Raw genomic sequence first — 14848 nt, 5'->3', positions numbered from 1 at the left:
CACAATATGGTCCTACGCTATCTAATTTTTAATCTTATCTTACACCTCAAATTTCATGTACTACATGCCAAAGCCAAATTGAATATCTTGTGGTTCACCTAATACATGCTTCTTTTGTGCCTTATAACTACTCATCTTAATTTTTTTTATTACTCTAATCATTTTTCCTCTGTTGACTATATGCTAGATAATCTGCTAAGCACTTTACAGATATTTCATTCTCCTTCCCTCCTGCTCAAAACTGTCTTGAGGAGTACTTTATTATCCTCCCCATTTCATAGCTAAGGAATCTGAAGTAAACTGAAGTTAAATAATCTGCTTAATAGAGGTTAGATTTGAATTTAAGCCTTCCTGACTGGAATCCTAGCCCTCTAACTATAATGCTAACAGAAGCTAGCAATTTTGTACAGTTGGCAACAAAATACATCCCCAAAAGCAAGAAAGCAAAATAGCTGTCTGATGTGATTTTACAAATAGCTGATGAAGGAAGGACAAATAGCTGATGAAGGAAGCTGATGAAAGAGAAAGAGAAACCTAACTGAATACAAAATTCTAGAGATTAAGCAAGGACAGATAAGAAGGTGAACAGTGCAAAGAAACAGAAGAAAACAATAGAAGGAGAAATTCAAGAAATCTCTTCAAGAAATTTAGAGGTGGCAACAGAACATTTCACGAAAAATGGACACAATAAAAGTAATAAAATACTTTAATTTAATAGAATAATTTAATTAAGAATACTTAATAGAAGTAGAAGAGATTTTTAAAATGACAAGAATACACAGAAGATACTAATTTGCAAAATACTTTTTGTCCTTAAAATTCTGTGGTACCCCTAGAGTCCTTTGGGTAGCTGAAGCCACATTTCTTTCTAATATTGCATTAAAAATGCAACACCCATATCTCAATCAGCGTTTTTTTTTAATTCCAATATATGCAAAACTAAAACAGGTAACAGCAGTTAAACATTCAACTATCTCAAAGAAAATGGTTAGATTGTAAAAGAAATATATTGGGAAATTAACAATCTAGTTAAAGTCTAGACAAACAAAAAAAAATAAGTTTTCTGTAGGCAAACTCTATAAAACCAGGATACTTAAGCACGAAAATAGTCACTATGAAAAAAATGTATATGGTCTTTTACTATTTTTTTCCTTACAGACTTCCACACTTAAAGTATTATGTGACAATTCTTTAATTTAAAAAAAGAATTAAATTTCATTATAGATACTCCATTCTAGATAACTTGGAATGGATCACATTTAATCAGTTTTGAAAAATAAAATACAAATCATTAATCGAACTCACCAAGAAGGGAATGCAAGTCAGTGTGAGCATAGAGAATATTGTAAGATACCCAGCTGATTTTTGAATTTCTAATTCATGTTCTCTAATTTCAATGATCTTTTTCTGATAGGAAGGTTCCCATGCATAAAGTTTGAGAATCTACATAACAGTTAATTCAGAAAAAAATTAGTATATATCAAAGCTTTACATTACAGAATAAATAGAAAGTACAATTTTCTTTTGCAATTTACTCGTCAATATTACAATTCTCACAAACATGAAATACCTATTTTTCTCCATAAGGCTTCTCCATTAGTTAATTTATTTATTCATATGGATATAAAGGCAATAAAGCTATTTTATTCCATTCCTTTGATGCACAAATTTAAATTACCTTGGAATTTCTTATGGAAAAAAATTTCAGAGAATATATATTTCCTAGTCTTAATGTAAAAATGTTTTTAATTATGAAACAGATGACTATCTATCTTATACTCGAATGTTTTGAATACAACAACTTCTCTACTTTTGACAGAAGTGTTTCATAATTTTGTTTTTTAAGTCCATAAAATGTCTACATATCATCAGCGAGATTATTGATTTTCAAGTAATCTATGAATTTTAACTCAATAAATTATCTGTTCCTTAGGAAAAGAGATAATTTCTCCATTGTAGTAGTATTGCTGAAGGAAACAGGAAACACTTTGCTACTTTTATAGCTAAATTTCCTCATGAAAATCTGGTGATGCAAGATTTTCTCAGAATTTCTATACATAGGACTCAATTGTGATATGGTACAGACTTCTCTTTATAACTAAATACAAAATTATATCCTTAATATTGGGGGTGGTTTTTCTAAAGTGAAATCCATTGATAAGAGATAATTCCCTTTGGATGATAATAGTCATCAGATAACCATTATCAAATGAAAATTTCTCCCATAGTGATTTTATAAGTTTCTTCATTGATCATATAAGTAGGAATAGGGATTTTTTTTCCATTAATATGGAGAACTGTTGATAAAGAAATCTCTTCTATTAATTCAGATCTAGGCTTTCTATGCAGCTTATAGTTTCAAAGAGCTACTTACCTACAATACAGAGAAGTTAAAAAACTTGTTCAGAGACACAAAGCCAAAATGCATCAGATTTGGGACTGGATTTAGGTTTCCTGGATTTAACAGCAGCTCTTAATTTATTATATTATCTCTTTTGGTGGTGGGGAAAGAAAAGTTTACCACCCTAATCCTAAAATATATTTGTTTATGTGAAATTATTTTTCTTGCTATTGTGCTATGTTGCTAAAGAAAAAGTAGATAACATTGGATCATTCACTTTGATAGAATTTCTTTTTATGTACTCCTGAGAATAATAATATTCCTCTTTTTGCTTAGTACACTTGGAATTGAATACCTACACTAGTCTTAAGCCATAATACTTAGGTTTTTACTTTTAAGATATGGATAAAGTGATATGATTCCTCATGTATCAAAATATATACACTTTTGTTATTATTTTATTTTAAAATATGGCAGCATATTATACTTTATTTTACCTTAATTCCATGTAAAATTTCATTGAGTAGTTTTATCTGTTGATCTTTGTTCTTCATTTGACTTTTCTATTTAATGGGTACAAAATTCCAAAAGCATGTTAAAATATTTGATAGAAGTTAAACTATTTTATTATATTTCCAATATCACCTTCAATAAAATTGAAATAGTATAATGTTTTACATACCTTCTTTTACAACTCACAGCAGTTTGATCATATATTTTATACTATAGCTTTCAGGTGAGAAAAATCACTTAAAGATTTAATTTAATTCACTACTTCTTTGAAAGTTGCCACTTCCAAATAGATTGAACAACACAATACTCCACTAACATTCTATATTTTATCATAATGGAGTTAATTTGTGAAAACTCTATCAATCACTTTTAAATTATTTTCCAGAATAAGTTTAATATAATAATGTGAAGTTAGTTCTTTATAAAGTAATCACATTTTTCAGCATTACTGAAGATAACATTAGTGGAATCTATATTTCATCTTGAAGTTTTTAAAAATAAGGTATAAAATGACTTCATATTTCAAATATTTAAAATCATCATTTTTAATCTGTACTTTTCACAATGCTTCTGGGAATCTCTAATAATTCTGTGACATTAAGAACACTATAGTAGTATGGGAACAGTAATCAAAAGATCAGATAACTACTCTAGATTGTACCATTTTAAAAACTGTGTGTTAATTTATCAAAATCTCGATTCCTCATTTATAAAACAGGAACATTAAAACTATCCTGACTCCTTTACAGAGGTTTTTGTTGTTGTTGTTGTTGTTTGTTTTGTTTTTATCTTTGTGTCCAGACCTACAATTTCATTTGTAAAGAAACCTCTCAGTAAGGAATTCCCTCTACCAATGCAGATTGACTGGCATTCTGCAGTTTAAATGTCTGAAGCATTGAAAGTCTAAGTAACTTCCCTGATTTCACCCAGCCAGTATATGTCAGAGGTAAGAATTGAACTCAGATCTTCCTTATTCTGAAGCAGGTTTTCTATTCATTGTTTCTCATTCTCTCCTGAGATTTTTTATGAGACTTTGTAAAAGACAGCACATAAGAGAGAAGTGGGGAAATGGTAAAATATCAAATGAATTTAATATATTATTCACTACCAGAGTATCCATTTGTAAATCTGATAATAGTGGATCCATTTACACTTTAATGTTCAATATTCAAAACTCAACTAGGTAGGCCAGTGGATAGAACTCTGGCTTGGAGTCAGAAAGAACTGAATTCAAATATAGCCTCAGACACTTAGTAGCTGTGTGAACCTGGGCAAGTCACTTTATCCTGTTTGTTTCAGTGTCTTCATCTGTAAAAGAGCCAGAAAAGAAAATGGCAAACCATTCTAGTATCTTTGCCAAGAAAACTCCAAATGAGATTACCAAGGAGTTTTCTGAGAAGATTGAACACCAAATCTTGGTTTTGAGATTTAAAAGCTTCAATTTTTCTGAGGCAATTGGCGTTAAGTGACTTTCTCAGGGTCACACAGCTAGGAAATGTTAAGTGTCTGAGGCCAAATTTGAACTCAGGTCCTCCTGACTTCAAGGCTGGTGCTTAAAGCTTCATTTTTAAATGTTAGTCTCTAACACTAATTTTTCTTTTAATTTTGTAGAAATTTAGATTGCTATTTAAAGGCTTATAAGAAAATATGCCTATTGATGCACTGTTAGAACATCTATAAATCAATATAATGTTTTGGAAATTAATTGAAAATTATAAACAGGAAGTTTCTAAACAGTAAATACCCTTTGACCCAGATATATCACTACTTGGCAGATATTCAAAAGAGATCAAAGAGGAAAAAGTACTAAATTTACAAAAATATTTATAGTATCTTTTTTGGTGGCAAAAACCTCTAAACAAAGAGAAGTTCAACAAATGAAGTTTTGCTGAATGTCATGGCATGTGATTATGATAGAGTACTATTATGCTCTAAGAAATAAGGAAATCATTGATTTCAAAAGTAGATGAAAAGACTACTATGAATTGATGCAGAATGAATTAAACAGAACAAGAACAATTTACACACTAGCATCAATATTATGAACAATTTTGAGGACTTTTAACAAAAAATTTAATGACAAAATGAGCAGAATTGGGAGAATAATTTATACAATAATTACCATAAGAATAATTTAGAAAATAGAGAGGGGATGCTATGTGTGATATATTGCATGTACTTTCAAATGAGGTCACAGTATTTCCATTTAGTATTCTTTGTTATAAAAGTCATTTCATAAAGGGAGAATAATTTAGAAATGTTTGGAATTTAAAAACAAAACATCAATAAAACTTTTTAAAAAATAGTTTACAAAAATGCTTTTCCTTAATAATTTTCTTTTGCTTGACATTTTAAATTGATATAATTTCCAAAACTGTTTTAGGGGAAATATAGTCTATACAGCCAAAAAATCAGCAAGGAAGTTAATCAGGAATTCATACTTAGAAAATACCTTCAGGTATTCCTTTTCTTTTGGGAGCAGAACATATTTTAACATCTTCTTGGAAAACACTTATCTTCCATTCACTTAAAAGGGATTTCTAAGATCTTAAAGATCAAGAATTTTACTTTTTAATTAAGTCATTGAAACTAATTTATTTGTATCTATAAGAAAGGGAAATAACATTTGAAATTATCCAGAATTTCATGTTCCACTGAGTTCCACTAAGAGAAAAACAGATTTAATATGAAATAATTCCAGTTTTATCATCTCTAGTAGGATAATCCAGTCTTCTGCTATTTGACATTTGTGTAGACATGCCACGGAATGTCATACCTTTAACATTTTTATTCTGTTAGCAACTAAGGCATTTATAGATATCACCAGCACAAGTATGACAACACCTGCAAACACAGCTGGACCTAGCTCTTGCCAAAGTAATAAAATAGTCATCAGGATCTGCAGAGGTGCAGACCAGAGTATGTTGAGATTTACTGTCAAGTCCATGAGTTGTTGAGCATCTGCAGATACCAAGTTAATAATTTCACCAGATGAAAATTTTTTTCGGGAAGAATTAGATAAATTTAAGGCCTGGAAAAAGAGAAATATAAAATTAAGAATTTAATTTAACTAAGAATCTGTATGCATGACTTCCTTATCTTCCTAATAAAGGAAATAACATGTAAATACTATCTATGGAAACTTCTAGTGAAACCATGAATAAAAATAATTCAGACTGATTTCCTTATCATAACCTTACAAAATAGGTAAAATAATACAGTTATCCTCATTATATATGTGAGGAAAGTGAGAAGAGTAGCAATAACTTGCTCAGCTACCCAATTAGTAAATCTTAGGACTGGAACTTGAACCTGCCTTAACTAATTCTATTTTACCACACTACTTCATATATATATATATATATTAAAAAGGGACTGCTGAAATTTGTTCTATTCCCTTTTCAGAAGCAACTTAATTTTTATACTACTTTTATAGCATCATATGACCATAACTATAGTGTTAAAAGAATTCTTAGAGATTAGAAACAAACTATAGAGATATGTTTTAGAATAAGGTTAGATTAACTTTGCTTTTGATATATATATATATATATATATATATATATATATATATATATATATATATATGTACACTTTTGAAAATAGTCAACTTGCAGAATAGTCCTAAACCTTTTTCCCCCAAAGAAATGCTAATTTCTTTTATGCAGTTGTTGTACTAAGGAAAATAGACAAAATTAGTGTTGTATAGGAATTTGAAGTTTTATATTAAATCTAATGTTTTGAAATACTTTAGGGCTTTCAGTGACTAGATGGCTGAGTGAAGAAGGAATTTTCTGAAGCCCTCTCAAATTCTCCTCCAAACAACTAGAAAACCACTTCAGAAGTGATCTAAGAGCAGGGGAGCCGCTTACTAGCACCACAGAAAAGGGTCTGTCTCACTGGGATGGAGAGAAGAGAGGTCCAATAGCAGCAGGGGGAGCAGTCAGCCTCAAAGTAGGGAGCTTGTAAGCAGAGATACAAACCTGGGACAATTCACCAGTGATATCACACCCACCTGCAAACCAGCAGCCCTGTAGGGAAATTAGCAGTTTTTGCAGGGCAGCCAGCACAAGCCACCAGTAATATTTTGTCTCCATTGCTAACCAGTAGTGAAGTCCTGCCCCAGGATTGACCAATAGCAAAACCCTACTGTTAGGGCCTACCAACAAAGAGATCCTATTTCCATAACAATCCAGCAGCAACTGTGAAGCAGAACAGTAACTAAACCTAGCACAGAGGGGAGATCAACAGGGAAGACCCACCCCTTCAGTACAAGTCTGAAGGAAGAAAAGCTTATTCTTCAGGAAAAAAAAAAAAAAAAGTAAGTAGCTTATCCAATGAAATCCAGCAATAAGATACAGAGCCCCATCACAATTAGATTGGCATAATGCCAAATTCAGAGCCCAACACTCACATAAAAACCCCAATTCACAAAAAAGGCAGAAAAATAAGTAAAAAAAAAAAAAAAAGAAAGAAAAAAAAAACAAACGAGAACAAAAAGTGTTTCTCTTGAAAGTAACTATGGCACTTCCGGCTAAGATGGCGGCGTGGAGGCAGACAGCTGCTTGAGCTCCTCGCTTTCTCTCAGAACTTACTTCATGACAAGCCTCTGACTTAATGCTTGACCCAGAAAGAAATCCACAAATTATCACCAAGAGAAGACATCCTTGAAAGTCGCCAGAAAAGGTCTGTGTTTGTTCGGGGGAGGGTCAATCAGACTGGGCGCAGACTGAGGGCAGACAGCCAGAGCAAGACAGGCAGCTCACACAGCTCAGACCGGAGGGGGAGGGGTGTGATCTCTGCAGTTTCTGCGAAAGGGCTTTTGCCCCAGTGTGGATGCTCCGTCTTGGCAGCAAGCCAGGAGCAGCAGAGAGGGTGTAAACACCGGAGGTGAAGATTAAAACCCCAGAAAGCCAGCGTCTCTCAGAGCCCGGCCACCCCCAACCCCCACCTGGACTGACTCGGTGCGTTCTCAGAGCCTCAGAGCGCAGACTCAGTACAGTCATTGCTGTTCTGTTAGTGGCTCTCTGCTGCCCTATCCCCAGTCTGTAGAGGAAGCCCATTAATAACATCCAGCCCTATCCCCCCCGCAAAACAGACCAATTGCTTCTCTTGTCAGTTTGTTTTCTTTGATTCTGACAAAATGAATAAAAAATTCAAAAGGGCTCTAACCATTGACAGCTTTTGTGTGGAGAGGGAGCAGACTTCAAATGCTGAGGAGACTAGGAACAGAATGTCCCCAGATGTATCCCCTGGGAGGGATATAAGCTGCTCCTCAATACAAAAGAACCTCATAGAGGAAATAAAAAAGGCTCTCACAAGAGAGCTGGAAGAGAAATGGGAAAAGGAAAGGGAAGCTTGGCAAGAGAGCCTGGAGAAGTCATCCCATGCATTCAAAGACAGAATGGATAAAGAAATCAAATCATTGAGAAACAAGATTAGTGAGCTGGAAAAGGTAAACAACTCCAAGGAAAACAGGATTAGTGAGCTGGAAAAAGAAATCAGCTCTCTAAAAAATAAAATGGATAAAATGGAAAAAAATTCCATAGAAGATAAAAACTCAATTGGACAATTACAAAGAGATATAAAAAAAGTGAGTGAAGAAAATACATCATTGAAAATTAGACTGGAGCAAGTAGAAATGAATGACTCAAGGAGAAACCAAGAGGGAGTCAAACAAAACCAGAGAAATGAAACAATTGAAAAGACTATCAAGTACCTTACCAGAAAGACAACAGACCTGGAAAACAGATCCAGGAGAGACAATTTGAGAATAATCGGACTCCCTGAAAAATGGGAGGAAAAAAAGAGCTTGGACACCATTTTCGAGGAAATTATCAAAGAGAACTGCCCAGACGTTTTGGAAACAGAGGGTAAAATAGACATTGAGAAAATTCATCGATCACCTACTGAAAGGGACCCTAAAATCAAAACACCAAGAAATATAGTGGCCAAGTTCAAGAACCATCAGACAAAGGAAAAGATATTGGAAGCTGCTAGAAAAAAACAATTCAGATATGGAGGATCCACAATAAGGATAACACAGGATCTAGCAGCGTCCACATTAAAAGAACGCAGGGCCTGGAACATGATATTCCGAAAGGCTAAGGAACTTGGTATGCAGCCAAGAATAACTTACCCAGCAAGAATGAGCATCGTTTTCCAGGGAAGAAGATGGACATTTAACGAAATAAATGAATTCCATCTATTTTTGATGAAAAAACCAGACCTACATAAGAGGTTTGAGCTTCAAATACAGAACTCAAGAGACTTCTAAAAAAGGTAAAAAGAAATCTTGAGAACTATACTTCTGTCAAAAAAATATGTAAAGAACATATGTACAATTTGTCTTAGAAAATAGAGGTGGAAAGGAGATTATATCATAAAAAAGTACAAAGTGGTGGTACTACATCTCATGAAGAGGCAAAGGTAACCTATTATATCTGAGAGAAAGAAAGGAGGGAGATGAACATAGCGTGTATCAATAGACATATTCGATTTATGGTGAAACTTCTTCCACTTCATTGAAAAGTGAAAGGGAAGGAGTAAGCTAAGGGGAAGGGAATACAGTAATTTCGAGGAAAAGGGGTAAAATAAGGGGAGGATCTTTAAGGTGGGGGAGGGATCCTAAAAAGGGAGGGCTGTGAAAAGCAAGTGGTGTTTACCAGTTTAATACTGGATAGGAGGGTAAAAGGGAAGGAAAGGGGAAAAGCATAAGCAGGGGTTAATAGGATGGCAAGCAATATAGAATTAGTCCTTCTAACCATAAATGTGAATGGGGCAAACTGCCTCATAAAGAGGAAGCAGTTAGCAGACTGGATTAAAAGTCAGAATCCTACTATATGTTGTTTACAGGAAACACACCTGAAACAGGATGAGACATTCAAACTAAAAGTAAAAGGGTGGAGCAGAATCTATTATGCTTCAGGCAAAACCAAAAAAGCAGGAGTAGCCATCCTCATCTCAGATCAAGCAAAAACAAAAATTGATCTAATTAAAAGAGATAAGGAAGGGCATTATATCCTGCTAAAGGGAAGCATCAATAGTGAAGCAGTATCAATATTAAACATGTATGCACCAAGTGGTGCAGCATCTAAATTCTTAAAAGAGAAATTAAGAGAGCTGCAAGAGGAAATAGATAGCAAAACTATAATAGCGGGAGATCTCAACCTTGCACTCTCAGAATTAGATAAATCAAACCACAAAATAAATAAGAAAGAAGTCAAAGAGGTAAATAGAATACTAGAAAAGTTTGATATGATAGATCTTTGGCGAAAGCTAAATGGAGACAGAAAGGAATATACTTTCTTCTCAGCAGTTCATGGAACCTATACAAAAATTGATCATATACTAGGGCATAAAAACCTCAAAATCAAATGCAGTAAGGCAGAAATAGTAAATGCATCCTTTTCAGACCATAATGCAATCAAAATAACATTTAATAAAAAGCCAGGGGAAAATAGACCAAAAAATAATTGGAAACTAAATAATCTTATACTAAAGAATGATTGGGTAAAACAGCAAATCATAGACATAATTAATAACTTCACCCAAGAAAATGACAATAATGAGACATCATACCAAAATGTGTGGGATACAGCCAAAGCAGTAATTAGGGGAAGTTTTATATCTCTACAGGCCTACCTGCATAAAATAGAGAAAGAGAGGGCCAACGAATTGGGTTTACAACTAAAATTGCTAGAAAAGGAACAAATTAAAAACCCTCAGACAAACACAAAACTTGAAATTCAAAAAATAAAAGGTGAGATTAATAAAATTGAAAGTAAAAAAACTATTGAATTAATTAATAAAACTAAGAGTTGGTTTTATGAAAAAACCAACAAAATAGACAAACCCTTAGTAAACCTGATTAAAAAAAGGAAAGAGAAAAAGCAAATTGATAGTCTTGAAAATGAAAAGGGTGAACTCACCACTAATGAAGAGGAAATTAGAACAATAGTTAGGAGCTACTTTGCTCAACTTTATGCCGATAAATTCGATAACTTAAATGAAATGGAAGAATACCTTCAAAAATATAGCTTGCCCAGATTAACAGAGGAAGAAGTAAGTAGTTTAAATAGTCCCATCTCAGAAAAAGAAATAGACCAAGCTATTAACCAACTTCCTAAGAAAAAGTCCCCAGGACCAGATGGATTTACAGGTGAATTCTACCAAACATTTAAAGAACAACTAACTCCAATGCTATGTAAACTATTTGAAAAAATAGGGATTGAAGGAGTCCTACCAAATTCCTTCTATGACACAGACATGGTACTGATACCTAAACCAGGTAGATCGAAAACTGAGAAAGAAAACTATAGACCAATTTCCTTAATGAATATTGATGCTAAAATCTTAAATAAGATATTAGCAAATAGACTTCAGAAAATCATCCCCAGGATAATACACTATGACCAAGTGGGATTTATACCAGGAATGCAGGGATGGTTTAATATTAGGAAAACTATTAGTATAATTGACCATATTAATAATCAAATTAATAAAAACCATATGATCATCTCAATAGATGCAGAAAAGGCATTTGATAAAATCCAACATCCATTCCTACTAAAAACGTTTGAGAGTATAGGAATAAATGGACTATTCCTTAAAATAATAAGGAGCATATATTTAAAACCTTCAGTAAACATCATATGTAATGGTGATAAACTAGAACCTTTCCCTGTAAGATCAGGAGTGAAACAAGGTTACCCACTATCACCATTACTATTCAATATAGTACTAGAAACTCTAGCCTTGGCAATAAGAGCCGAGAAAGAGATCCAAGGAATTAGAGTAGGAAATGAAGAAATCAAATTGTCACTTTTCGCAGATGACATGATGGTATACTTAGAGAACCCCAAAGACTCTGCTAAAAAGCTATTAGAAATAATCCAGAATTTTAGCAAAGTCGCAGGATACAAAATAAATCCACATAAATCCTCAGGATTTTTATACATTACCAACACAATCCAACAGCAAGAGATACAAAGAGAAATTCCATTCAAAATAACAGTCGATAGTATCAAATATTTGGGAATATATCTACCAAAGGAGAGTCAGGAATTATATGAGCAAAATTACAAAACACTTGCCACAAAAATAAAGTCAGATTTAAATAATTGGAAAGACATTCAATGTTCTTGGATAGGCCGAGCGAATATAATAAAGATGACAATACTCCCCAAACTAATCTATTTATTTAGTGCTATACCAATCAGACTCCCAAGAAACTATTTTAATGACCTAGAAAAAATAACAACAAAATTCATATGGAAGAATAAAAGGTCGAGAATTGCAAGGGAACTAATGAAAAAAAAGTCAGAGGAAGGTGGTCTAAGTGTACCTGATTTAAAGCTATATTATAAAGCAACAGTCACCAAAACCATTTGGTATTGGCTAAGAAATAGACTAGTTGATCAGTGGCACAGGTTAGGTTCACAGGACAAGATGGTGAATAAAAATAGCAATCTAATCTTTGACAAACCCAAAGATCCCAAATTTTGGGATAAGAATTCATTATTTGACAAAAACTGCTGGGAAAACTGGAAATTAGTATGGCAGAAACTAGGCATGGACCCACATTTAACACCACATACTAAGATTAGATCAAAATGGGTCCAAGATTTAGGCATAAAGAACGAAATCATAAATAAATTGGAGGAACATGGGATGGTTTACCTCTCAGACTTGTGGAGGAGGAAGGAGTTTGTGTCCAAGGGAGAACTAGAGACCATTATTGATCACAAAATAGAACATTTTGATTACACCAAATTAAAAAGTTTCTGCACAAACAAAACTAATGCAAACAAGATTAGAAGGGAAGTAACAAATTGGGAAAAAATTTTTACAGTTAAAGGTTCTGATAAAGGCCTCATCTCCAAAATATACAGAGAATTGACTTTAATTTATAAGAAATCAAGCCATTCTCCAATTGATAAATGGTCAAAGGATATGAACAGACAATTTTCAGATGATGGAATTAAAACTATTTCCACTCATATGAAAGAGTGTTCCAAATCACTATTGATCAGAGAAATGCAAATTAAGACAACTCTGAGGTATCATTACACACCTGTCAGATTGGCTAAGATGACAGGAACAAATAACGATGAATGTTGGAGGGGCTGTGGGAAAACTGGGACACTGATGCATTGTTGGTGGAGTTGTGAAAGAATCCAACCATTCTGGAGAGCAATCTGGAATTATGCCCAAAAAGTTATCAAAATGTGCATACCCTTTGACCCAGCCATACTACTACTGGGCTTATACCCCAAGGAACTACTAGAGAAGGGAAAGGGTCCTGTATGTGCCAAAATGTTTGTGGCAGCCCTTTTCATAGTGGCTAGAAGCTGGAAGATGAATGGATGTCCATCAATTGGAGAATGGTTGGGTAAACTATGGTATATGAATGTTATGGAATATTACTGTTCTATAAGACATGACCAACAGGAGAAATACAGAGAGGCTTGGAGAGACTTACATCAACTGATGCTGAGTGAAACGAGCAGAACCAGAAGATCATTATACACTTCAACAATGATACTGTACGAGGATGTATGCTGATGGAAGTGGATTTCTTCAACATAGAGAAGAGCTAATCCAATTCCAATTGATTAATGATGGACAGAACCAGCTACATCCAGAAAAGGACTGGGAAATGAATGTAAACTGTTATTTTTACCTTCTGAATCCAATTCTTCCTGTGCAACAAAAAATTCGGTTCTACACACATATATTGTATCTAAATTATACTGTAATATATTTAACATATATAAGACTGCTTGCCATCAGGGGGAGGGGGTTGGGGGAGGAAGGGAAAAAATCTGAATAGAAGTAAGTGCAAGGGATAATGTTGTAAAAAATTACCCATGCATATGTACTGTCAAAAAATGTTATAATTATAAAATAAAATAAAAAATTAAAAAAAAAAAAAAAAAAAAAAAAAAAAGAAAGTAACTATGGCAATAGGGAGGATCAAAGAATAAATTTAGAAGAGTCTCAAAAATGGCTACATATGAAGTCTCAAAGAAAAATATAATTTGGTCTCAGGCTGAAAAATAAATTCCTGGAAGAGCTTAAAAAGTATTTTTAACAAGCAAATTAGAATAGTAGAAAAACTGGGAAAAGAAATGAAAATGATGGAAGAAAATCATGAAAAAAAGTCAATAGCATGGAGAAAGATATACAAAAATTTACCAAAGGGAAAAAAATCCCTAAAAACAGAATTGGCCAAATGACAAATATAGTACAAAAGCTCATTGAATTCTTTAAAATTTGGATTTGAACAAGGAGAAAGTAATGACTCTTTGAGAATCACAATACAATGAAACAAAATAAAAGAAAGTAAAAAAATTGAAGAAAAATATGACATTTCTCATATGACAACTGACCTAGAAAATAAATTCAGGAGAGATAATATAAGAATTATTGGACTACCTGAAAGCTATGATCAAAAATATTGATCTTGGATAACATCTTTCAAGAAATTATTGAAGAAAATCTCTTTGACACATTAAAACAAGAAGGGAAATTAGAAATTGAAAGTTATCCACTAATAACCAACTTCAAGAGATACTAAAGAAGAAAAACAAATTATTAGTATCAAAAATGAAAGGGATGAATTTAACACCAATAAAGAGAAAATTAATACAATTTTAGGGACTATTTTGCCCAAACATATGTCAATAAATTTGACAATTTAAATGAAATGAATGAGTTTTTACAAAAATATAAATTACCCAGATTAATAGAAGAAGAAATAGTTAACCCAATCTTAGGAAAAGAAGTTGAATAACTCATCAATGAACTTCCTAAGGAAAAAATCCCAGAGCCAAATAGGATAACTATTGTATTGTACTATACATTTAAGAAACAAAATGTACAATATTGTACAAACTATTTGAAAAAAAAATGGCAAAAAAGGAGTTCTACCAAATTCCATTTACGATACAGATTTAGTGCTAATGCTCAAACCAGGAAATGGCAAAGCAG

At 33.0% G+C, this 14848-nt stretch overlaps 1 protein-coding gene across 6 annotated transcripts in view; it reads right to left on the bottom strand.

Annotated features, from left to right (window-relative positions):
• Positions 1-14848, bottom strand: part of LOC141561187 (multidrug resistance-associated protein 1-like) — a 109070-nt gene that overhangs the window by 48555 nt on the left and 45667 nt on the right. For 5 of the 6 annotated variants that reach the window (XM_074300428.1, XM_074300429.1, XM_074300427.1 and 2 more), the window contains 3 exons: positions 5631-5885; positions 2839-2904; positions 1306-1443 (listed from right to left, as the gene is read on the bottom strand). The exons of the other annotated variant lie outside the window; for it this stretch is intronic. In XM_074300428.1, coding sequence (XP_074156529.1) covers positions 1306-1443; positions 2839-2904; positions 5631-5885 — 459 coding nt within the window. The remainder of the gene's footprint in view (positions 1-1305; positions 1444-2838; positions 2905-5630; positions 5886-14848) is intronic. 6 annotated transcript variants of the gene reach the window in all.

Source organism: Sminthopsis crassicaudata, chromosome 3 (genome assembly GCF_048593235.1).
Source record: "Sminthopsis crassicaudata isolate SCR6 chromosome 3, ASM4859323v1, whole genome shotgun sequence".
Classification (NCBI taxonomy): domain Eukaryota; kingdom Metazoa; phylum Chordata; class Mammalia; order Dasyuromorphia; family Dasyuridae; genus Sminthopsis; species Sminthopsis crassicaudata.
The sequence above is the reverse complement of the archived record's forward strand: the minus strand, read 5'-3'. Positions and strand labels throughout refer to the sequence as shown.